The 27,021-nt window shown below is 41.8% G+C and overlaps 1 protein-coding gene across 2 annotated transcripts in view; it reads left to right on the plus strand.

Annotated features, from left to right (window-relative positions):
* RNF31 (ring finger protein 31) overlaps positions 1-27,021 on the plus strand; it is an 84,326-nt gene that overhangs the window by 44,595 nt on the left and 12,710 nt on the right. For both annotated transcript variants that reach the window (XM_077469547.1, XM_077469553.1), the window contains exons 13-19: positions 5,063-5,236; positions 7,735-7,833; positions 11,992-12,081; positions 14,102-14,216; positions 14,303-14,421; positions 21,072-21,185; positions 23,889-23,946. In XM_077469547.1, the coding sequence (XP_077325673.1) occupies positions 5,063-5,236; positions 7,735-7,833; positions 11,992-12,081; positions 14,102-14,216; positions 14,303-14,421; positions 21,072-21,185; positions 23,889-23,946 (769 nt within the window). The remainder of the gene's footprint in view (positions 1-5,062; positions 5,237-7,734; positions 7,834-11,991; positions 12,082-14,101; positions 14,217-14,302; positions 14,422-21,071; positions 21,186-23,888; positions 23,947-27,021) is intronic.

Here is a 27,021-nt window from a genome sequence, read left to right on the forward strand (position 1 = left end):
GGGCGGGAGCGGCGTCGGCGGTAAAATGGTGCTATTTTTAGCGCCGCTTTACCGCCATTTTAGCAGCAGTATTCGGCCGCAAGCAGAGGGATTTTGCCCCCCCCCCCGCGCTAGCAGACGTGAAAGGGTTAAAACCACTGCAAAGCACTGGTGCAGCAGCACTTTGCCGGCGGTATAGACGCAGTGCCCCATTGATTTTAATGGGCTGGAGCGGTGTACACACCACTCCAAAGATGCTGCTAGCGGAACTTTTTTTTACCATCCTGCTAGCGCACCGCTCCAGTGTGAAAGCCCTCAGGGCTTTCACATTGGAGAGACAGCAGCTGCTGTTTCAGGTCGTTTGCAGGTGCTATTTTTAGCGCAATAGCGCCTGCAAAACAACCCAGTGTGAAAGGGGTCTTAGTAGGGGTGGCTATAGTTAGTGAATATTATAATGCACGTAAAGCAAATTTCCCTTTTTTGTTGATAGCTGCATATAAATTGCTGCAAAATGCAGTGCTTCACTTTTACAAATTATTGTATAGTAGAACTAACAACAGGAAGCATTGCAGACTTCCTGTATGGATAGAAGCATCCCACACCACAATTATCTAGCGATAACTGGCTCTGTTTATCTAGCTTGAGGTGATTATCTAAAAAGGAAGAGCAGATAGTGTTGTCCAAACTTTAAAGCGGTTGTAAACCACTGCACTTTTTTTTTTTTTTCCTTGCCTGCAAGGCAAAGACATAATATTCTACTGTGCATTGCATACTAGCACATTATGTGAAACTTACCTCAAAACGAAGCCTTCCACCGAGGCAATGTCATCGCTGGAGACAACATCCCATCTTCACCGGGTCTTCCTTCCGGGTTCGTGGACTCGGGCTTTGTGACTAGATGGAGCCGCGATGACATAACTCCTGTGCTGGACTGGAGCAGCTGGTCACGGCAGGGGCGGCCATTCCTCCAGAGCGCATGAGCCAGTGATTTCACTGGCTGCATGTACATTAAATATCTCCTGAACCGTACATGTTTAGGAGATATACCTAGAGATAAAACTTGGATGGAAGTTTACTTCCTCTTTAACTAGTAAAGTATGGAAAGAAGAAAGTATAGATAGAATCTGGTTGTTTGCTACAGGCAACAAGTTTTTCAGACACTTTGGCGAGTGTATGTATGTGTGTGTGTATATGTATGTATATGTATATATAATATAGTTGGTAAGGTTGAAAAAAGACTCAAGTCCAGTGTGTGTGTGCTTTTATGTCAATATTACATTGTATATCCCTGTATGTTGTGGTGGTTTAGGTGCCTATCTAATAGTTTTTTTAAATTATCTATACTCCCTGCTGAAACTACAGCTTGTGGAAATTCTTTCTGCTCTTACCGTAAACAACCCTCTATGCTGTTTTTCCGGTTAAATCGCTTTTCCTCTAATTTTAGTGAATGGCCACGAGTTTTTTTAAATGCCCTTTAGCAGAAATGTTTTATCCCTATTGTGGGGTCACCAGTATGGTATTTGTACATTGAAATCATATCCCCTCATAAGTGTCTCTTCTCCAGAGAGAATAAGTTCAGTGCTTGTAATCTTTCCTCATAACTAAGATACTCCAGTCCCTTTACTAGTTTTGTTGCCCTTCTCTGTACTCTCTCCATTTCCAGCACATCCTTTCTGAGGTCTGGAGCCAAGAACTAGATGACATACTCTGTCTGGCCAGACCAGAGTCTTGTAGAGTGGGAGAATTATCGTTTTATCTCTGGAGTTAATTAATGCATGCCTATATTGTTATGGCTTTGCTTGCAGCAGTTTGGCATTGCATGCCATTGCTGAGCCTATCATCTACTAGGACCCCCAGGTCCTTTTCCATCCAAGATTCCCTCAGAGGTTCTCCCGCTAGTGAGTAGATTGCATTCATGTTTTTGCCACCTAAATGCATTATTTTACATTTTTCCACATTAAACCTCATTTGCCATGTAGTTGTTCATCCCATTAATTTGTTCCGATCTTCTTGCAAGGTTTCCACATCCTGCGGAGAAGCTTTTACCCTGCTTAGCTTAGTATCGTCCGCAAATACTGAGATTGAGCTGTTTATCCCACCCTCCAGGTCATTTATGAATAAATTAAATAGGCTTGGCCCCAGGACAGAACCCTGAGGGACCCCACTTTCCACATTGGACTATTGCGAGTACTTCCCGTTTTTCACTACCCTCTGAACTCGCCCTTGTAGCCAGTTTTCAATCCAGGTAATCGCCCTTTGGTTCATGCCGACAGACCTTAGCTTGTATAGTAGATGTTTGTGGGGAACTGTGTCAAATGTCTTTGCTAAATCCAGATACAGTAATACCTTGATTTGCGAGCATAGTTTGTTCCAGAAGCATGCTTGTAATCCAAAGCACTCATATCAAAGCATATTTTACCATAAGAAATAATGGAAACTCAGATAACTTGTTCCGCAACCATTTATTCATATAAAAAATATCAAAATATGAGCAAAAGCTCATATGAATACTATACCTCTGTGTTGAGGAAAAAAAAAGAATCGCAGTTTTAATGTAAAACAAAAAAAAAAAAAAGAATTACACTTACCATGTTAAAGAGGAAGTAAAGGCTAATAAAAAATAAAAAAAAGGCAACCTGCAAGGCAAAGGCATAATGAGCTAGTATGCATAGCATACTAGCTCATTATGAATAACTTACCTGAGCACGAAGCCCCTGAAGCGGTCCTCCGTCTTCATCTTCGTCGGTGCCATGTATCCCGGAGTGACTTCCGGGTCTCGGTGCTCCGGCACTGTAATTTGCCGGAGCTGCAATGACCACACTCCCACGCATGTGCACGGGAGACGACACCATTTATTCATATAAAAAATATCAAAATATGAGCAAAAGCTCATATGAATACTATACCTCTGTGTTGAGGAAAAAAAAAGAATCGCAGTTTTAATGTAAAACAAAAAAAAAAAAAAGAATTACACTTACCATGTTAAAGAGGAAGTAAAGGCTAATAAAAAATAAAAAAAAGGCAACCTGCAAGGCAAAGGCATAATGAGCTAGTATGCATAGCATACTAGCTCATTATGAATAACTTACCTGAGCACGAAGCCCCTGAAGCGGTCCTCCGTCTTCATCTTCGTCGGTGCCATGTATCCCGGAGTGACTTCCGGGTCTCGGTGCTCCGGCACTGTAATTTGCCGGAGCTGCAATGACCACACTCCCACGCATGTGCACGGGAGACGACACGAGTGGCATATCGCAGTGATCTACGGCTGGCTCAGTGTGCCTGCGCGTCGCTGTCTACGGCGCATGAGCCGTAGACAGTGATGCCTGTCTTTTTGTAAATACGGTTTAGGAGATATTTCTTGGACCTACAGGTAAGCCTTAATCTAGGCTTACCTGTAGGTCAAAGTGGTTTGTAAGGGTTTACAACCACTTTAAGGAGTCTGACACTCATCCATGTAAAGCCGCTGTGTATATTACAGTAAAGCCGCTGAGGTTCGGGGGCGATGGTGGCTCCCAGTGCTTCTTACATAACTCGAAGACACTCTGGAACCGTTGACATCACTTCTGGCTGCTCCGAACGCACGTTAAGCCCATCCCACCCAGCTGGGAGTGTTTCTGGCTGTCTCTGACAGCTTTACTGTACATGTACACAGCGACATTACATGGATGAACACCATACTTTTTACAGCTGCTATGCTAGTTACACACACTGTAATTTTACGGCAGCTACCTTCAACCAGTTCTGTAATTCAGAAATTGCTGAACAAATCAGTACAATCTACCACTAACTATTCTATTGAAATGTAAAACTATCAGATCTGTTGGTTTATAGGTTAAGTTCATCCAATCAGTAACGTTTGCAATTGAAACTTATATTGCCTGATGATTGCCCTATAGATGAATTGATATATTGCAACTTCTCTTTTACAAAGGTTTTTATTAACAAACAGTCATACCAAGCCAACTGACTAAGACAAAAATCCAGAAAGTACAACATAAGTCAAAGTACAGCTCAAAAGACAGTGGAATAAGGGGGAATTACAATGAGAAAATTATTGTAATAATCAAACTGATCCACAGTATGAAAGTGAAGTTCAGATGTTCTAAAGGTTAGAATATAATTGTCAATAGTAACAAAAAAAAAAAAACCAGAGGATGTATAACCTCAAAACCTGTGAGGAGATTTACTGAGCCACATTGTGTTGTCTGCCACTGAAATGGAGGAGAGCCAGTGAACTGAAGTTTACAAAGGAGTAAAGGCAAAGAAGACCTCCCTGGTAGAATAAGAAGAGGCTAAAGATGCAGGAAAAAAAGAGAAAGTGAGGAAAAAGAGTAGAAGAAAGAAAAGAGAGAGGAAATGGTCTCAGAGGACAATGTACCTAAAAAGTATCATGATGTCAGTAACGTATGGTCAAAGCATGAAGGATGAGCATAACGATATCCAGGGTTGCCAAACTTGCAGAAACTGGCCATGGGAATCAGACAGTATAGATTTTAGTTTCTCACTGATCATAACATCGTTCATGCGATGTTTCACTGCTTCAAAACTGAGAGGCCTTCGCTATAGTGAACTTAGTTGCAATGAAGAGGTGCCTTTCTAGTTTGCGTTCTGCAAGTAATAATTAGTCTATAGGTTTAAAAGAGGGTTTTGCAAGGTTTCCTCTTCACATCTGAGTGAAGTAATGTTCGTAATATTGTGTAAACCCGGATTCATAGTCTAGTTGCCATAGGGCAATACCACCAGATATGGGCCATCGACCCCAGCTGGGACGGAAGCAGGCTGATGGATATTGGGGAACTATATATGGGCCAAAATAGGGTGTTGAAAAAGACCTACGGATCTTCTAAATAAAATGACAGAGCTGAAGGTAGCAGAAATGTTCTCGCAGTGGTATCTCATGCGACAATTGGAGTGCATTGAATGTCCTGATTCTAGTTGGGGTGAGCAGGGAATGAACCCGCATTGATACAATGCCTAATGCTCTAGTTGCTATTTAGTTGTAAGCCTGAGTGTCTCTATTTTCTTTGAAAAGGTACAGTAACCACATCTGGCTGTCTTTTTACCCTTCTTCTTTATTCCATAGATGCGCTCTCTCACTTCATGTGAGTGTTGTATCTGCCCTGACTGCTTTCGGATGCACTTTACGGTTGCAGTAAAGGAGAAACACATCAGAGACATGGTGTGTCCAGCATGTGAGGAGCCTGAAATTAGCGATGAGGGTGAACTCCTGCATTATTTCTCTACGTTGGATATCTTGGTAAGTTTAAGGAAAAGGCTGTTCTTATGTGACAGCCTATCTAGAGCCACTGAGAAATTGTGCTGAGTGTTTTAGTCCTCCAGTTCGGTGCTCTAGAAGATACACGGAACAAAAGTGATAAGCAGAAATATAAAATTAATCGTAAAGCTGCATGTAGGATGCTATATGTTGAGTTTATTCCACCCCTCACATTTTTGTGAATATTTTATTATATGTTTTCATGTGAAAACATTGAAGAAGTGACACTTCGCTACAATGTAAAGTAGTGAGTGTACAGCTTGTATAACAGTGTAAATTTGCTGTCCCCTCCAAAATAACTCGACACACTATAACTTCTAAACTGCTGGCAACAAAAGGTGAGCACACCCCTTAGAGAAAATTTCCAGATTGGGCCCAATTAGCCATTTTCCCTCCCTGGTGTCATGTGACTCGTTCATGTTACAAAGTTTCAGGTGTGAATGGGGAGCAGGTGTGTTTAAATTTGGTGTTATCATTCTCACTCTCTCATACTGGGCACTGGAAGTTCAACATGGCGCCTCATAGCAAAGAACTTTGAGGATCTGAAAAAAAGAATTGTTGCTCTACATAAAGATGGCCTAGACCACAAATAGATTACGAAGACTCTGAAACTGAGCTGCAGCATGGTGGTCAAGACTATACTGCGGTTTAACAGGACAGGTTCCACTCAGAACAGGCCTCGCAATGGTTGACCAAAGAAGTTGCACATGCTCGGCGTCATATCCACAAGTTGTCTTTGGGAAATAGACGCATGAGTGCTGTCAGCATTGCTGCAGTGGTTGAAGGGGTTGGGGGTCAGCCTGTCATTGCTCGGACCATATGCTGCACAGTGAATCAAATTGGTCTGCATGGCTGATGACCCAGAAGGAAGCCTCTTTTAAAGATGATGCACAAGAAAGCAAGCAGTTTGCTGAAGATGAGCAGACTAAGGACATGGATTACTGGAACCATGTCCTGTGGTCTGATGAGACCAAGATAAACTTATTTGGTTCAGATGGTGTCACGTGTTGTGGCCGCAACCAGGTGAAGCGTACAAAGACAAGTGTGTCTTGCCTACAGTCAAGCATGGTGGTGGGAGTGTCCTGGCATGGGACTGAATGAGTGCTGCCGGCACTGGGGAGCTACAGTTCATTGAGGGAACCATGAATGGCAACATGTACTGAGACATACTGAAGCAGAGTATTATTCCCTCCCTTTGGAGACTGGGCCGCAGGGTAGTATTTCAACATAACCCCCAAACACACCTCCAAGACCACCGCCGCCTTGCTAAAGAAGCTGAGGGTAAAGGTGATGGACTGGTCAAGCATGTCTCCAGACCTAAACCCTATTGAGCATCTGTGGGGCATCCTCAAATGGAAGGTGAAGGAGCGCAAGGTCTCTAACATCCACCATCTCCATCATGTCATCATGTCATCATGGAGGAGTGGAAGAGGACTCCAGTGGCAACCTGTGAAGCTATGGTGAACTTCATGCAGTGTTGGAAAATAATGGTGGCCACACAAAATATTGACATTTTGGGCCCAATTTGGACATTTTCACTTAGGGGTGTACTCACTTTTGTTGCCAGAAGTTTTAGACATTAATGTCTGTGTTGTTATTTTGAGGGGACGGCAATTTGAAACTGTTATACAAGCTGTACACTCATTACTTTACATTGTAGCAAAGTGTCAGTTCATCAGTGTTGTCATATGAAAAGGTATAATAAAATATTTACAAAAATATGAGGGGTTTACTCAAGCAAAAAAAAGGGGAAGAAGGAGAGAACGGACTATACCGGTACCTGAACAAGAAACGCGTCAACCAGTATCTATGATTTTGACTACAAAAGTATATTAGAACATATGTTTTTTTTTAAATAAAATGAATTTTATATATGTATAGTGTGGACTTTGTATCAATAAAATTAAAAATGTATTACAAATTGTTTGTTATATCTTGTTCAGGTACCGGTATAGTCCGTTCTCTCCTTCTTCCCCCTTTTTTTGCTTATGCTATTTAGGATGAGGTACCCCCTTAGCTTTTTTCATATATAGAGGGGTATACTCATTTTTGTGAGACACTGTGGGTTGGAAGCACATTTCATGACAGTTTACATAAAATCAGATTAACACAGCTCACCACAGGTCTATAACATAACAATCTCTGCTACAGTCAGGTTCTCTGCTGTTAAACCATCCAAACAGGTTATCACATTCTGTGGAACCAATGTCAGGTTGGCTCTGACAGAGTGATCACATGCAGTTTGAAGACTTCATTTACAAAAATGAAAGCCTTTGGCCTGCAGATTAACGCTGTCAATATGACCTGGGCATCTAGGTATCGGTGACTTTTGATCACCAAAGGGATAGACACAAGTTACTGTACATATTGTATTTGGATGTTCTGTGGTGTAGACTCGGGTTGAGTGAAACTGATGTGGTTTACTGAAAGATTTGGAGATTCTGGAGAAGTACTTTGATGGTGCCTTCTGTTTATCTTAGTTACGGGATACTCTGGATCTAGATGCATACGATTTGTTCCACAAAAAGCTGACAGAGCGAACCCTGATGAAAGATCCAAAGTTCCTCTGGTGCACTCATGTGAGTATTTGCTGAATAACTGCTTTAATAAAGACCTAACTGATGGGCATTAGGCTTTTTTAGAACCACTTCAGCCACCACGACATATCTGTACATCACCAGGTGGAAGGTGATGATGGCTGCAGCTCTTATTCTCCTTTTTAAAAAAAAATCATGTTTCATTAAGGTTTTACAATACAAATAAGGTAAAGCAAAAAAAAAAAATCGTCATAGAAATCGCATCCATGAGAAGTAGGCTGTATAAAATCACAATAAATCAAGATAAATGTCATATAGTATACATTTTGCCTGGTCAAATACATTATAGTATAAATAGCAGATAAACATGTAGCGCCGGGCTCCTGAAGTAAATGTCGTTTTTCCTAAGACCATAGGTTGGTCTTAGGGTTAATTTCAGTAAATTATGTTCTTGGCATCAATTTAGCTGGACTGTACTATGTTCTGCCTGGTCATGGGTGTAGGTATCATCTTTGACAGGCATTGCAATGTAGTCTGGTTGGACGCATTGGGTACCAATCAGCGGGTGCTTTGTCTCGCTGTGTATTCCTGGAGAGGGTACTTAAGGTGCTGAGATCACGTAGTTCTGAGTTCCGGTCCAGAAGTATGTTCTGACTCCTCTGGTCCTGGTCCTCCTGACCAGCCCCCAGAGGCCCTCATGGCCTGGGGTACGGATCCATCCGTTTCCCAGTCTCGGGGCTGGCTAGCCCGAGGCACAGTAACTGGAAGGAGGGTTCCAAGGTGGTCCGGTGCCGTCTCGGGTTTGGAGAGGCCCAACAACTGAAAACGCAACCAGGGAAGGACTCTTAAGAAGAGGGCCACGCACGAGGCTGGCTGCTCGTTAAGAGCCTGGAAGCTGAGCTGAAAGGACACCAATTGAATCTGCATTCTTACGGTATCTCTAAACCGGCTGCAAGTTACTGGTACTGTAAGAGAGTTCCTAATTTCATCCTTCGGTTACAACTAAGTTCTGTGAGAGACTTTCTTGTTCTAGTCTAAAGTTCTACAACCAAGTCTGTGGTAGAGACTTTAAGTTGAAATCGCCTGTCGTTGCTAAATTCACTAAAGGGGATTTATTCGATAGTTGAAATATGCAGTTTGCGAATGGCTATTCCCTGGATCACTTAGAGAGAGACATTTCAAGTGTCAGCAGTTCCAAGAGTACCTGAGCTTTACTACCCATACCCTCTATTCCCTACTGAGAGACTGTGTTCTGTTCAACATTTTTTTGTAAATAAAAATTCCCAAAGGGATTCAAGGGCTGGCACCTGCAGTTTATTGGGCCATCAACCTCGGGAACCCCTAGACAAGCAACGAGGTGGAGAAGGTAACGGTAAGCCCAGCAAAACCAGACGCTCCTTTGGGGGCCAGTGCTACAAAAAACAGAGCACAGTCATCAAACCAGCCAATGTAATGACAGTAACAAGATTTCTCAAAGGTGGTATGGCACCCACATGAGAAAATAGAAACAACGAAAGACACATATCCTAAAAAAAAATTAATGAAACGTACATGAAGGCTAAACCGGTGGCTGCAGCTCTTTAAGCTAGCGATGCTTTGTAATGTAAAAGCACTTCTAGCAGCTAATTAGTTATTGGATCACTTTTACAGGCAACGGAAGAGGGTCCCTCCCGTCAACTTTCTGAGCTCTCCCTTCCCATCGGGGACCCCAGGACTGAAGCCAGCCGACTCTAGAGATGACTGAGGACTGGAACGTCCTGATCATCTCTATGGTTTAGGAAAGCAGAAGTAACGAATAGTTTATCACTTCCGGTTTTGGTCCAATGTAAACAGGCCTGTAAAAGTATCAGGTCAAACCGATCTTGATTGTTACCGGTATACGATAGCTGGGTATCATGTTATCCCTATGGTTGATCATAGCGATCACATAACAATGTAAACAACCTGTCATTAATAGCTTTCCATCCATGAACGGCTTGCTTACTGTTGTGATCGGCCCAAAGCAATCACATGGTACAGGGCTTACCTTAGCCAATCACAGATCACAACCATAAGCAAGCTGATAATCAATGGTTAACCCATTCATGACAGCCAAAACTATTGCTTATAATGTGATAATCACTGTATAAGCAATAAGTGTTAAAAAAAAAAACCTGATCACCAACCCGGAGTAGTACAGTGGTGACACTGAGTTACTCTGATGACAGGATGTAAAAAACAGAAACAAATATTTAACCACTTCAATACAGGGCACTTTCACCCCCTTCCTTCCCAGCCCAATTTTCAGCTTTCAGCGCTCTAGCGCTTTCAGTGACAATTGCGCGGTCATGCTACACTGTACCCAAATGAAATTGTTATCATTTTGTTCGCACAAATAGAGCTTTATTTTGGTGGTATTTATTCACGACTCCGCGGAAAAAAGCGGAAATTTGGGAAAAAAACAATATTTTCTTTTTTCTATTTGAAAAGAAATCCAATAAAATCAAATTTTGTCATAAATTTAAGCCAAAATGTATTCTGCTACATGTTTTTGGTAAAAAAAATTCCGTTAAGTGTATAATAATTGGTTTGTGTGATCACGGACATATGTACGCAAATGATCATGTACATATGTGTGCAGGTGATCACGTACATATGTGTGCAGATAATCATTGGGACATGTGATTTTAGTGGGACATATGTGGGGGACATGTTTTTATTATTAGGGACATGTGTTTTTATTATTTGGGGACATGTATGTTTTGGGGACATGTGTGTTTTGGGGACATATGTGGGGACTGTGTTTGTACTGTGTGGTGTGTTGTGTGTTTACACTACACTGATGATCAGTGAGTAAAAAGCTGTAAAAAGCAGCCCATACTCACTGATCATCAGCCGGCTGCAGCGTTCTGCTCTCCTCTCCTCAGCGGTGACTTCCGTGTGAGGAGAGGAGAGCCGATTGCCTAGCAACCAGCTGTTTGTTTACATCACATGACGGCCGTGATTGGACACGGCCGTCATGTGATCAGGAGGGCCAATCACAGAGCCCTCCTGCCGATCTGAGATGTGCCGTGTCCGGGTGACACGAGCACATCGGGATCGCGCCGCTGCACGGGCGCGCGCGCGATCCCGCTACTCCTGAAGGACGTTCCTGAACGTCCTATCAGGAGTAGACGGCTCCCACCCGGCCGTATATATGCATTGGCCGGGTGGGAAGTGGTTAAAAAGATTGAATAACTTTTTTTTTTTTTTTTCTGTCACCAGTCTGTATCCCTGATTACTGCCACACCAGTAAGCTTTTATTTTTTGCGCTATAAACCAAGAAAGACCGTCAATTTTGAAAAATATAATTTTTTTGCTATAATAAATATCCCCAAAAAATGTAAAAACAATTTTCTTCATCAGTTTAGGCCAATATGTATTCTTCTACATATTTTTGGTAAAAAAAATCGTAGTAAGCATATAGCGTTTGTGCAAAAGTTATAGAGTCTACAAAATAGGGGATAGATTTATGCCTTTTTTTTTTTTTTTTTTTTTTTACTAGCGGGCGTGCATGCCCACAGTGGCTCGTGCACTAAACTATGTACGGGTATGTCATTTTGCTAAGTGGGGCTGCCCTGCCGCAGTATATATGCGGTGGGCAGTCCTTAAGTGGTTAAAGTGGACATTTCAATAACTTTACAAGTCTGCGTAAATAAATTCCTGACATGCCACAATATACAGCGACTGTTTCAGGAAATCTCCACCTCATTAAAAAACAATCATTGGTCTTCAAACCAGTGACTTTGCCTAGATTGAGATGAGGCCATCAATCTGCTTCAGGCAGGAGGAATCATTCTCTCAGTCCCCTTTAGTTTGTACCAAGTCACAAGGTGTAAAGCTGCAACAAGGGGCAGATCTGTGTCAGACATTTATGAACACACAGGTACTAGGTTTTACATGAATTTGTCAGCTCTGAACCATTTTGATTGAGGGAGCAGATGCTGAACCTGAATGATGCCTAAAGAAAAATGGCTCCATCCTCCTACAGAGAAAACACAATGCACAAGGCGTACTGTGAACTTTGCAAGAGGTAATACATACCTAGAAGTGTTATACTCACACACTATCTACACATGCATCCATTTAAGGAAATGTATATAAATCTTGGTTCATTTTAAATAATATAATCCAAGTCATTGTGCTGAACTAAGTAAGTAAACTGCTATTTTTCTATTTCAGTGCTCATTTGGATTTATTTATGAACGAGATCAACTAGATGTCAAATGTCCTCAGTGTAAATGTAGTTTCTGCAGGAACTGCAAGAGACTAGTAAGTGCTTCAAATGCATGGGAAGATGGGCTATAAGATGCTATGATATATGATTTATGATAGTTTGCATGCGTTTAGATTCAAAATACGTTTCTGAAGGAGCATCTACCTACTATTGAAAAAGTTAACAGTTATTAGATAATTATTTGCACATTGTATATTGATAGGTATACCCATATTTATTTTATTTATTTGTACTATTAGTGGAGCGCAACACCATGCAACATATATACAGTTTATCAATTTAGGGGAGGGTTTGAACCCCTGGCGGTGTTTTGCTGCAGCTACATTCTCTTTTTTTATCTTGCTGTACTTTTCTTTATTTGAAACATTGTGGCGCGAGGATAATCTATAATTACTATAAGATGCTACTGTTGCAGACCCAAGCTACTTTCTCACTGTTTAAGCCCTTCCCATCCAGACCCAGCGTCCATTTAAACTGGATTATAATGTCGGGTGGGGGAGGGCAGGAAGGTGCCCCATTGCATGACCACTGTCAACTTTGCTGCAAACATGCTGTAACTTTGTGTTTTGCCGACAGTTGCAGCATCGTTAAAACTGGAGGCAAAGAAGCAAAATATTGCTTTCCAACTGGATCACTTTTCAAGGAGGTGGTGAACACCATAGGAAAAGCAAAGGTCAAATACTAGGAGTCAGATGTGAGGAAAATGCCCACAGAAAGAGAGGAGAATGTTGACCTCATTACTGTGCTCATTGTCCATTTATACGCTGGAGGCAGAAGCAGACCTATTTGCATTGCTTAAAATGTATATCAGGGGTCAGAAACCTGTAGATCGTGATCTACCAGTAGATTGAGGACAGGTGACTGGTAGATCGCAGTCTGGGCATGCTGATCCTCCGTTCAAGGACATCAAACAGAGTGCAATGCAGAGAGACTACTTGTAAACTTAGAGCTATAGAAGGGAGCAAGGCACGCCTAAGCCCCCTCTGTAGTGCTGGCGCATGTCCCATGCGGAGTAATACCAACTGCACTCCACCTCTTATCTCGTCTAGTGGTCTCCAGAAAAGGGCCAGCAGCAGGAAAGAAGAGATCTTCAGGTCAGTGTGAAGCAATACACTGGGCATAGTAGTATAGGGCTGCTTTCACACCAATGTGTTGCAGTTTACCCACACTGTGGGTGCAGTCCAGTGTGCGCTTAGCCATAGAGTTGTATTTTATCATGCTGTTTTACCACCCCCTAACTTTACGTGTAACGAGCACAAGTGCTGCTCCTCTGAAAAGCGATCCAAGTGTGTGTTGCTAGGTGGTGAGGAGGCGATATATTGCCTTCTCAACACCTGATTTAAACCTATGATTGCCATGCACACATATATACGACACCTGCACATCTCCACCTCTTTAAGGTTGCCTACCCCTGATGTATATTAAGGCAAATAAAAAAACATATTTACAAAAAAAAAACCACATATACAGATACTGTAGCTGCTGACTTGTAATCTAAGGACACGTCCCTATCCAGAGATCCAGCAATGTCCTCAATTGGCTTGATTCTTCAATCGGCCTGTGATGTGTCCCAGAAGGCTGCAGGAGCAGGGGGGACACACACGAACATCTTGTGAGTGAGGAAAGAACTGCCAATTATGTTTTTTACTGCTGCCTGTCCCTTCTTGTTCTAGTAACAACCATTCTCCCTATTTCTTGTCTTGGTGTTGTAGGAACAGGAATTCAGGGATAAACGCCCCCCCCCCCATGGGCTCACAGGCAGAAATAAAAACCTATCCAACCAATTGTTGACTAGAGTTAGGCTTAGAGTGTGGGTATTGCAGCATCATGGTCCCAAAAGTGCCAGTGAATTAATCTTCAAACAGTGTATAAAGTAATTTCTATGAGGTAATTTTGTACACATGTAAAGTCCTTTTAGAGCATTTCATCACCAAGTATGTCAGAGCTCCTGTATGTCTTTATCTGCCTTGTCTAAGTAAACTCTTTTTGACCTGACTTCAATTAACTAATTTCCCCTTATTTTTCATTCATCCTTCACTACCTAACTCTTTGTAGTGGGAGGAGCAGCACCGAAATCTGAGTTGTGAAGATTTCCAGAATTGGAAGAGAGAAAATGATGCTGAATATCAGGCGCAAGGCTTGGCTGTATACCTGCAAGAAAATGGAATCAGTGAGTAGATTATAAAATTATTTTCTCATCCTCATCATGGCTGGAATCTTGTATAGCTTTAAATATTGCTTATGTTTTTTTTCCAGCATGCCCACACTGCAAATTTTCCTATGCCCTTGCACGAGGTGGTTGCATGCACTTCATTTGTTCTCAGTGTCGCCATCAGTTCTGCAGTGGATGTTACAATACATTTCACCCCAAAAATGTGAGTAATTTGTTTAGTGGTGTAATATGTAACTTACTGTTTTATCAGTAAATAGTTTGATCGTAGACTCCATGAGGTTTATTAGCATTTCTGGTATAATCATTTTTTATTGATGAATTTGAGAATGACAAAACTTCTGGTCACCAGCACAGGGGGATCATAACGAAGGAGCATAAAGTACAATATGGCAATTTTGAAATATAAGATATCAGCAGGTTGGCTTCGCAGAGTAAGCTGTGGGTCTGCATTTGTGACCAACATCCAGGCACCTAGGGGTGAGCAGGAAGAAACAGGAGGGGGGGGGGGGGATAAAGTAATGGGGTAGGGGGGAGGAGAGGGGTCAGGTGGGGTTTCTGCAGGCTTTGGTGTAGATAAAGTCAATTATAGGTTGCCCAGACTGGTCAGATGCAGGGATAGGAGAGCATACAACCACCAAGGTGCCCACACTTTAAGAAATTTGGCATGGGAATCATGTAAAATGTTATTAATCTTTTCCTTTAGTGGTCAAACTGCTCTTCACCACAACAAACGAGACAGAGGGTTCTTCCAGGCCCTAGCTATGGCACATTTGATGGCAACAAACAGGCCGCAAGCTTTTTTTGGTATGAAAATAGGCAATGTAGTAGGGCAAGCTTAGCATTGTTGTGGATGGGCACATGAAATAAGTTGTAGAGGAGCCCAAAAACCTTGAACCAGAACTCCCTTAAAATGTGGGCAGGACCACCAGAAATGAACAAAATCCCTGTGTTGGCCATGGCCCCTAAAGCACCTATCACTGTATGATGGGTTCGAACTTGCTATATGAGCCAGGACTCCATACCATCTAAAGAGGACCTTGTATGCTGTTTCTAAGGTAGTAGTGTTAACAAAACAAAAAAAACATTTTAATGTGGAAGATCAGACCTTACTCCACTCCTCAGGGTCACTAGAGGTTGCTAGATGATGATCCTACCAGGATTTATAAGAGGGGGAATTTGGAAAGTCGATAGCATTTAGGGAGGAGTATATCATCAAGATGGTGCCCAGGGAGTCAGGAGAATGTAAGCAGGTATGTTCAAAGGCTGTTTTTTTGAAAGGGTTCATATGAATTGCATCGTAGGGAGGACACACGGTGGCAGAGTTGGGTGTAACAAAAAACTCCTGAGGCAGTGCTTTGTGAGTTTCCTGGACTGAGGGCCAGGAGGGAAACTTGTAGGACTTAAGGAAATGGTGGACCTCTATGAAGCCATGAGATGACCACTGGGAGAATGCTGTTGGTTGTTCAAGACCTGGTGGAAATAAACTGATGTTGAGAAGGGGGAGGAGGGGTAGGAAAGGGGACATAAGGTTGTACAGAGTCTCAAACTATTTAGAATAAGGGGCTTGGGGAGGGAGGGTGGAGTCCTTTGGGGGGGCCACAGTATGGCCAACACTGAAATTGCCACGTAATTGGGGAGCTCCAAGAGTACCCTTAGCGGAACGCCTGTGGTTACATGGAGCAGAGCTAGTTGGGAGTTTTGTGCGGCCATGTAGTAATGTTTATTAGCATTTCTACAACTAGACAGACTCTTAGTTGTTACCCAACTAAGGCTAACACAGCTGGTTCATACTAGCAGCTGTGTTAGAAAGCAGCTGCTGGTGTGTGCCGTTTCAGTATCGGTGCTGAGGCACTGTAAACAGCACATTTAATTCAGTTCTATTCAGTGGTGCAATGTGCTGCAGTGGCAAACAGTACAGCATGCAGCAGAATGGTGGCCTGAACTGACTCATTTGTCAACGAGACAAATTGCAGCCCAACACACCTGGTGTAAACAGGCCCTGAAACAGTTGTAGACAGCATAGACGTGTACCAGCAGTTCCCTATAAGCGAATGATATGTTTGTGGGCAGGCAAATGGTACTGTGGCCTAAATTCTTTACGTTTACACCCTTCGCTTAATGACTTGCCCTCTGGAAGATTTACCCACCTCCATGACCAGGCCATTTTCTGCGATACGGCACTGCGTTACTTTAACTGACAATTGTGTGGTCATGCAACACTGTACCCAAATAAAATATATGTCCTTTTTTCCCACAAATAGAGCTTTCTTTTGGTGGTGTAAACAGTTTGCTGCACTTAGGGTTGATCAAATTTAAACATGCAGAACACACAAAACATTAATAAAGTCCCATTCGGTGATGATACAAATTGCTGGTGCTTGAATTGACATCTCTTGTGCAATGTTGCTCAGACTGGGTGCCTCACATAGATGTGGATGTTGACCAACTATCGCTAGTATGGTTGGGATGACTTCACATTCAAGAATGTACCTCATTGTGATGGATGGAAATGACAAAGGAAAACCTTCATTACGCATTAAAACTGATTTATTGAGTACACAAATGAAAATAATTCCACTCACATTTATAAGTGCCTTATAGGCCTGGCACCCGGCATGTATAGTAGACGATTATTGGGGGTAATCAGCCCTGATAAGGGAATCCACTGCTTGCGGCGTTCTGCTCGATTTCCGGGTGGTTACGTATGGGCAGAAGTAACACGATGGCGGGGTGTAACCTTCAACATTTTGGCCTATCACAAAGCCATCAGGATGTAGTCAATCCGCCATGTTGTGGGCATATATACCCTTCGGATCTGATTGGTTAGTTAAATATAACACCCGCTACATACTTGGGGAGCGTACAGTGTGTATAAGGACTAAACTAACATTGATATCTACAAACAATGATTTGTATAAATATATTCATCCGTATGGGAGGAAAATAAAAGTTAAAAAAATGGAACATAAAAATAAGGAAGGTGGGATGGGGAAAAAATACAAGGCCCTCTGCTGGTCATAGGCAATAAGTATAGACTCTTGCTCGATCACATTTAAAGGGGCCATCTAGTGAAGTAATAGGATGTTACATTAAAAAGTGATAAAGGTGGATATTGCAGGACAAATTACTAGGTAAGTATCGGTGATATGAACGTGATATAATAAATATGGTATATAAAGTGATCAAACAATAGGTTGGTTAAGTTAGTGACTTATATGAACACTAAAAGATTTATTAAATATTAACTTATTAGAAAGGTAAGAGTGGGAAAAAAATATAAAACTTAAGATGACCAACCGGACATGTATAACACATTCCATTTGAATACAAATGATTCAAAATGGGGGAAAAAAATTGAATCAATAAAATTCAGTTCATAAATGATTGTACTAAGGGAATTTAATAATGATAAAATCGTAGGAGCTGACGTTAATAATCTGTGATGAAACTGTTTAAATCTAGTTCTACATTTAACCCTAGTGGTGTCAAAGTTTCTAATTTAAAGATACATTTAGTTTCATTCTGGGATATCTTCTGGATCATATTGGCACCCCTCCAGGGTCTGTTGATGTCAGTTGCATAAAATGATAAACCAGCTGGAATAAAATACTTTCAAATCCTGGTTGGAGTTTTTGTAAGTATTTGATTCCAGCTGGTTTATCATTTTATGCAATTGACACCATCAACAGACCCTGGAGGGGTGCCAATATGATACAGAAGATATCCCAAAATTAAACTAAATGGATGTTTGAATTACAAACTTTGACACCACTAGGGTTAAATGTAGAACTAGAGTTAAACTGTTTCATCACAGATTAATGTCAGAGGTTACCTCCTACGATTTTATCATTATTAAATTCCCTTAGTGCAATCATTTATTGTTTCAATTTTTTATCAATTCGAAAGGGAATGTTTTATATATGACCAATTAGTCATCTTACGTTTTTATATTTGTTTCCCACTCCTACCTTTCTAATAAATTAATATTTAATAAATCTTTTTAGTGTTCATATGAGTCACTAATTTACCCAACCTTTTCACTGATCACTTATTATATCACGTTTGTATCACTGATACTCACCTAGTAATTTGTCCTGCAATATCCACCTTTATCACTTTTTAATGTAATATCCTATTATTCCACTATATGGCCCCTTTAAATGTGATCGAGAAGGTCTATACTTATTGTCTATGACCAGCAGAGGGCCTTGTATTTTTTCCCCATCCCACCTTCCTTATTTTTGCTTTCCACTTTTTTACTTTTATTTTCATCCCATATGGATGAATATATTTATACAATCATTGTTTGTAGATATCAATGTTAGTTTAGTCCTTATACACATTGTCTAACATAGTTTGTGCACTCCCGAGTATGTAGCAGGTGCTGTTATAGTTAACTAAGCAATCAGAGCTGAAGTAAGGGTATATATGCCCACAACAAACATGGCGAATTGACTACTTCTTGATGATGGCTTTGTGATAGGCCGAAACATCGAAGGTTACACCACGTCATCGCGTCACTTCTGCCCATACAAAACTGCCTGGGAATCGAGCAGAAAACCACAAGCGGCGGCTTCCCTTATCAGGGCCGATTACCCTTAATAACCGCCTGCTATACACCCCAGGTGCCAGGACTATAAGGTTTTTATTTTCTATGTTTCTTTTGGTGGTATTTGATCACCACTGCATTTATTTTTTTGTTTTTTGCGCTATAAACAAAAAGAGACCGTTTTGAAAAAAAAACAACAATATTTTTTACTTTTGAGAAAGGAGGGGGAAGGGGAACATGTGGGACTTTAACCAGTTCCCGACCGGCGCACGCAGATGTACGCCGGCAGAATGGCTCGGGCAGGCATATTGGCGTACAGGTACGTCCATTTTTAAATGCCGCCCTGCCATCGCATGCGCACCGCCGGCGGCGCTCTTGCGTGCCGGTCGGGACCCCCGTGAGTCCGGGCGCGGGTACCGCGATCGTCTCACGGGGCTGCTGCCTTTGTAAACGGCATCTCCCCATTCTGCCTAGCAACAAGTGACGCTGATCTCTGCTCCATGTGATTGGAGCAGAGATCATTTTTCACTAACACAAAGCCCAGCCCCCCACAGTTAGTAACACGCCCCTAGGAACACTTAACCCCTACACTGCCACCCTCTGGTTAACCTCTTCACTGCCAGTGTCATTTACACAGGAATCAATGCATTTGTATAGCATTGATTGCTGTATAAATGACAATGGTCCCAAAAATGTCCGATGTGTCTGCCACAGTGTCGCAGTCAAAATAAAAATCGCTGATCGCCGCCATTACTAGTAAAAAAAAAAATTATTAATAAAAATGCCATAAAACTATCCCCTATTTTGTAAACGCTATAACTTTTGCACAAACCAATCAATAATCGCTTATTGCGATTTTTTTTTTTTTTTTTTTTTTTTTACCAAAAATATGTAGAATACGTATCGGCCTAAACTGAGGGGAAAAAAAAATGTATATATATTTTTGGGGAATATTTCTTATAACAAAAAGTAAAAAATTATGCGTTTTTTTTTTTCAAAATTGTCGCTCTATTTTTGTTTATAGCGCAAAAAATAGAAACCGCAGGGGTGATCAAATACCACCAAAATAAAGCTCTATTTGTGGGGAAAAAAAGGACGTCAATTTTGTTTGGGAGCCACATCGCATGACCGCGCAATTGTCAGTTAAAGTGATGCAGTGCCGAATCACAAAAAGTGGTCTGGTCTTAAGCCAGCAAAATGGTCCGGTCTGAAAGTGGTTAAATGAAATTTAAAAAAAAAGGATACTTTGCCATCCCTAATATAATAAAAAAAAAAAAAGCAGCAAGGTAGGACTTTAAATGAGGCATTTTGACAGTAACAAACAGTCTCATATTGAATTACAAAAATTGATAAACATACAGAAAATATATTAAAGACTGTTGTCCTAAAAATAGATCATAACATAAAATATATGCCCGACATGTTTCGTGGAAAAAAAACACTTCCACAGGGGCGGGTGCATCTAAAGTTGTAGAGAAATATAGAAATACTAGCTTATCTATATTTCATGCTAGCTTGATATAATATAAACAGGAAACACGATTAAATAATATGTAAGAGATAGTGGTAATCTATTCCCAAATATACTCTCATGAGAACAAAGCCTGGAACCTGCAAGACCAAAACCTGGAGGCTTCCTAAGGTGTCCATACCGGGAACTGTGGCAGAATGGTTCTGCCAGAGAGTCAAATGCACACACAAAAATACTTTTTTGTATGTTTATCAAGTGTTGTAATTCAATATGAGACTGTTTGTTACTGTCTGGATAATAAATACATATATTTTTTTATTATTGACTCATTCTTTGGCCACATTGATCATGCCTCATTTAAAGTCCCACCTTGCTGCTGTTTCATAATATTTTTTACTTTCTGCTATAAAACACATCCAATAAAAAAATTGAAACAAATTCCAATTTCTTCATAAGTTTAGGCCAGTATGTATTCTGTTAAATATGTTTGTTGAAAAAAATCCCAATAAGTGTATATTGATTGGTTTGCGCAAAAGTTTTATAGAGTCTACAAACTATGGGATATTTTTTATTTGTTTTTTTACTAGTAATGGTGGCGATCAGCGACTTTTAGTGGGACTGCGATATTGCCGCGGACATTCTGACACTAACTGACACTTTTTGGAGACCAGTGACACCAATACAGTGATTGTTGCTAAACATTTGCACTGTCACTGTACTAATGACACTGGCTGGGAAGGGGTTAACATTAGGGGCAATCAAAGGGTTAGGATTTAGGTGATGCCATTTTTTATCAATACGTAAATATTCATGGCTTTATTTTGTTCCATAGAAATGCACAGTCCAGTCCTGCACAGTAAGAATGTCTCTTCATGCCCATCATCCCAGAGACTGCTTATTCTATCTGCGAGACTGGGAGGTGCCTCGTCTACAGAGACTTCTTACAGTGAGTAGACCTTTCTTTTTCAGTTTTACACTTTTTGTTAAACAATTCATCATCAAACCCCACTGCATTGGTATGAACTTAACTTATAGGAGGCATGGCTGCAAACTGCTACAGTGCCTTGCGAAAGTATTCGGCCCCCTTGAACTTTTCAACCTTTTGCCACATTTCAGGCTTCAAACATAAAGATATAAAATTTTTATTTTTTGTGAAGAATCACCAACAAGTGGGACACAATTGTGAAGTGGAACGAAATCTATTGGATTTTTGAAACTTTTTTAACTAATAAAAAAATGAAAAGTGGGGCGTGCAAAATTATTCGGCCCCCTTGCGTTAATACTTTGTAGAGCCACCTTTTGCTGCGATTACAGCTGTTAGTCGCTTGGGGTATGTCTCTATCAGTTTTGCACATCGAGAGACTGAAATTCTTGCCCATTCTTCCTTGCAAAACAGCTCGAGCTCAGTGAGGTTGGATGGAGAGCGTTTGTGAACAGCAGTTTTCAGCTCTTTCCACAGATTCTCGATTGGATTCAGGTCTGGACTTTGACTTGGCCATTCTAACACCTGGATACGTTTATTTGTGAACCATTCCTTTGTAGATTTTGCTGTATGTTTGGGATCATTGTCTTGTTGGAAGATAAATCTCCATCCCAGTTTCAGGTCTTTTGCAGACTTCAACAGGTTTTCATCCAGAATGGTCCTGTATTTGGCTGCATCCATCTTCCCCTCAATTTTTACCATCTTCCCTGTCCCTGCTGAAGAAAAGCAGGCCCAAACCATGATGCTGCCACCACCATGTTTGACAGTGGGGGTGGTGTGTTGAGGGTGATGAGCTGTGTTGCTTTTACGCCAAACATATCGTTTTACATTGTGGGCAAAAAGTTCGATTTTGGTTTCATCTGACCAGAGCACCTTCTTCCACATGTTTGGTGTGTCTCCCAGGTGGCTTGTGGCAAACTTTAGACGAGACTTTTTATGGATATCTTTGAGAAATGACTTTCTTCTTGCCACTCTTCCATAAAGGCCAGATTTGTGCAGTGTACGACTGATTGTTGTCCTATGAACAGACTCTCCCACCTCAGCTGTAGTTCTCTGCAGTTCATCCAGAGTGATCATGGGCCTCTTGGCTGCATCTCTGATCAGTCTTCTCCTTGTCTGAGCTGAAAGTTTAGAGGGACGGCCAGGTCTTGGTAGATTTGCAGTGGTCTGATACTCCTTCCATTTCAAAATGATCGCTTGCACAGTGCTCCTTGGGATGTTTAAAGCTTTGGAAATCTTTTTGTATCCAAATCTAGCTTTAAACTTCTCCACAACAGTATTACGGACCTGCCTGGTATGTTCCTTGGTCTTCATGATGCTCTCTGTGCTTTCAACAGAACCCTGAGACTATCACAGAGCAGGTGCATTTATACAGAGACTTGATCACACACAGGTGGATTCTATTTATCACCATCAGTCATTTAGGACAACATTGGATCATTCAGAGATCCTCACTGAACTTCTGGAGTGAGTTTGCTGCACTGAAAGTAAAGGGGCCGAATAATTTTGCACGCACCACTTTTCAGTTTTTTATTTGCTAAAAAGTTTAAAATATCCAATAGATTTCGTTCCACTTCACAATTGTGTCCCACTTGTTGGTGATTCTTCACAAAAAATTAAAATTTTATATCTTTATGTTTGAAGCCTGAAATGTGGCAAAAGGTTGAAAAGTTCAAAGGGGCCGAATACTTTCGCAAGGCACTGTATATCTATGCACTGGGACTGTGTTGGACAAGACTGCACAGCAGAGCCCATGGCGTATGGTGTGAACAGGTCTTTAGAACCATTTAGCTGGTTGAACGCTTGGGGCAGCCAGGGAGCATCTTCATGGCTGTGTTTTAAAACACAGGCTTCTTGCAAAGGTAATGTGTAAATATGAAATATTGTTAATGAGAGTGTTTTATTTTTATATTTTCAGCACAGAGAGCTCTCATTTTTTCATGTTTTCAAGGCTATCCTTTTCTGCTTTGCTTGAAGAAAGTCTGTTTACAACGCTCAATAACTTGTGTGGTGACTCCTACTTTCTGTATGCTAATTCAATCATAGTAAAACACCTTGTCCTGTTCTCTCTTTTTGGAAAACCCATAATTCTCTGTGAATCATCTGCCACGGGTTGCACCCAATATTAAAGGTTTTTTGAAAAGAAAAGATTTTATAAAAAAAAAAAAAAAAGTAAAAATACACATTTAAAGAGTGTTAAAATCCTTTTAAAATTTAGTGTTTCTCATTATCAACAAGGTTTTACTGGGCATGTCGGAACAAAAATTATGTTTACATACAGAGTTACACATGCCTGGTCGGTACTTAAAGCAGGGAATGTTTAATATAAAGTGGACTGAAGCTGATGGGTAATTGAAGGAAACTGCATACACGAGAGGAGAATAAGATAGGAGAAAAATGACAAATTACATGTGCAATACTGATCGTTTTATAGAGGGTGACTTCCAGCTATTGCCATGCTTGTTTTAGCTGAATATTACAGCTTTAGGTTACTAGGCTATAATGGTCCATTTTCCTTTGACCATTGATCTGTAATGGAGTGTTTTAATTTTCTACATAACTTTTTGTTCCTTTCTTCTTTTAGAATAACTAGTAGTAGTTTCTATATATTTAGAACAAGAACAAATATTCATGACTGACCATGTGACATTTCTGTCTTGTTTTAAGATGTCCAATGTGCAGTTTAACACGGATCCTCCAACTGGAACACAAGCTGGACCTGGAGGTGAAGAATAAATAAGAGATCTTTTACATTTTTACAATGCATTGAAATACATTAACTTCTTGGTGCCGGCTGCACCCAAATATGCAGCCTCTCGGTGGGTGAGCCTTGGCGCAGAGCGGCCGCATATTTGCGTGCATCAGTGCACATATAGCTGTGCGGAGAGCATGCACCCCTTGCGTGCTTCCAACACAGTTATCTGTGGTCACATGATCGTAAACCCCTCCTCCCAGCATCCTAAACCACTTAAAGTGTGTTACTAAACCCACAACAGCAAAATCAGTCTGTATATGCAGTAAAGCATGCTTGTTATACTCTCTGTGGAATCTAAGTGATTAATTCTCTGCATTGTGTATAAAAGCTGTGTGATCCTGTCTCTCTGATCCTCCTCCTTTAACTGACTCCAATCCATCTACTGGTAGAACAGAGTATTAGGAGTCGGGATGCACATGCTCAGTTTGGGAGAGTGTATGTGATCAAGCACAGGGCCAATCAGCACTGTCCAGACAGGATCAGGGGAGAATGAAAAGGCCTCCTACACGCTTTAAGCTGATACTGAGAGAAATCACAAGAATGCTCTAACTGCTGATGGAAAAAAAAGTTTTAAGCAGTTTATATTTACTAAAATAATTGCATTTCCATGTTCTGTGTACTGTGGGAGACCAGATATAGTGAAAGTAGGGCCCTGGGTTTAGTAACACTTTCAGGCTGCGTTCACATATTTTTTTTTTTTTTTAATTAGTTTTTATTAAAGAGAAGGAGTACATACAAGTCATCGCAGACATAACATCAGAGGAGCAATACAACCAGTAAGCAACAATCACCCAACGAACTACTTAGACTCCAACATGGGTAGCTCAAAAAAAAAAAAAAGTACATGACTCCCTTCAGTTTGTAACCAGAAGAGAAAAAAGAAGAAAGGAAAGTCCAACTAGAAGGAAGAAAGCAGGGGGGGGGGAAGGGGGCCCAACCGCCAGACTGAAATTTCAGAGGCTAAAACATGATATACATAGCTCATCGAAATACATCAAAACAAAAACCAAACATGGCTACAGCATATTACATTACACAGGACTGGATACCATAGCTGCATACGGGGGTGTGTACTTAAAGGCGACCCAGCAGGCCCAAATCTTTTTTGCAAGGTCTGACTTGCCTCTCAGGGAGAGTGTCATATCTTCCATGTAATATATATGATCAACTTTGAGCAGCCAGCAACGGAGCGTGGGAATCTTCCTCTGTTTCCAATATCTCGGGATAAGAGTCTTTGCCGCATTGAGAAGATGGGGCGTAATAGAGCGTTTATATGAGCCTGCCGGCTGTTCCGAACAGTGGAATAGCACATGCCACGGATCATTAGGAACCTCCTGACCCTGAATCTGCTGGATCCAATGCAGAACTGCGAGCCAAAACGGGCGTATACGTGGGCAATACCACCAGATGTGGGCGTGGGAGGCTCGCTCACCGCACTCTCTCCAGCAGAGCGGTGAGGTCTGGGGGAAAAACCGGTGTAGCGTTACAGGCGTGTAGTGCCATCTGGTCAGAAGCTTGTAGGACATCTCAGCTGTTTTGGCCGACCCCGAAGTGGCGTGTGCCCTGTGAAGAATAGTAGACACTTGGGCAGGAGTGAGTGTCTTATCCAAATCCAGCTCCCAGTTGCGGATAAAAGTAGGTGTCCTGTGAGATTCTAGGGATAGTAACAGGTGGTAAAAATAGGAGACAGGTCTCTCCACAGGTAGGTCACCTGAAAAAGCAGACTCCAGTGGTGTGAGCTCGGATACGGAGCGTAGTGGTTTAGGAAGAGATCGAACAAATGCCGACAGTTGGTAGTATTTCCACTGATCCATAGGTGAAATAGGCGATTCCCCCAAAATGGTGGGGGGAGGAAGGACCCCGGAGGGTCCGGTAAGCTGGTAAAGGAAAGTCTTGTCCCCGAGGCTCCAAGGGACACGTGAGTTAGGCCCCACATTACCGGGCGGGAAATAGTTGTGGCCTGACAAAGACAGTAAAGGTGAGTTATAGAGCCCGGAGCTTTTTTTGTACAAAGAGTCCCACACTGCCAAAGAAGAGGTCGTTAAAGGTGAGGAATCAGCAGACAGAGTCCTATAATGCTTTGGTAGCCACATAAGGTTAGAAAGGTCAGTCCCACCCAACAGCGTTTCCAGCTCGACCCACAATTTAGTATTCCTACCATACTTCCAGTCCGAGAGCCTGGCTAGCACAATAGCCCGGAAATAGAGTCGAAAATCCGGCACCGCCAGGCCCCCCGCGCTCCGCGGACGCATAAGCAGGGACCGTGGCAGTCGGGGTTTCCTCCTATTCCAGATATACCTGTAAACCATTGAATGTAATATAGTGAAGAACCCCACCGGCACCCCAAAGGGGATCATTTGCAGCAAGAAGAGCACCCTGGGCAGCAGGTTCATCTTCACCACCCCAATCCTACCCATCCAAGAGTGACCCACCTGGGACCACCTCTGTAGGTCTGACCTTAGCGTATTAAGAAGCGGGAGAAAATTGGCTCGGAAAAGAGCAAGTGGGTTGGGCGTCAGGTAAATACCTAAATATTTTAGGCGCCGTGTCTGCCAAGTAAAGGGGAAGGATTGCTTGAGAGACGTGGCTACAAGGGGAGGGACCGTGAGATTTAGAATTTCGGATTTGGACATATTTATTTTGAAATTCGAAACCCTGCCAAAAGCTGTAAATTCGGCTACGAGGTTAGGGAGAGAAATCAGAGGCTGTTGCACATAAAATAAAATATCATCGGCATAGGCCGCATATTTGTGTTCTGTCCCACCCACTACAACCCCGTGTATGTTCGGGTTACGACGGATAATAGACAGGAAAGGTTCCAGCGATATTGCGAAAAGTATGGGCGAAAGCGGGCAACCCTGGCGCGTACCGTTATATAGAGTAAAAGGGTCACTGAGAGTTCCGTTAACCCTCAACTGGGCCGTGGGATGACTGTAAAGAGCTAAAATTTGCGATCTGAGGGAAGGGCCGACCCCGAGACGGGACAACGGCGCCATAAGAAACTCCCAGTCCACCCTGTCAAACGCCTTCTCAGCATCCGTAGAA

This window comes from Lithobates pipiens, unplaced genomic scaffold, assembly GCF_037356315.1.
Source record: "Lithobates pipiens isolate NorthernLeopardFrog02 unplaced genomic scaffold, aLitPip1_a1.2 Scaffold_11, whole genome shotgun sequence".
Lineage (NCBI taxonomy): Eukaryota > Metazoa > Chordata > Amphibia > Anura > Ranidae > Lithobates > Lithobates pipiens.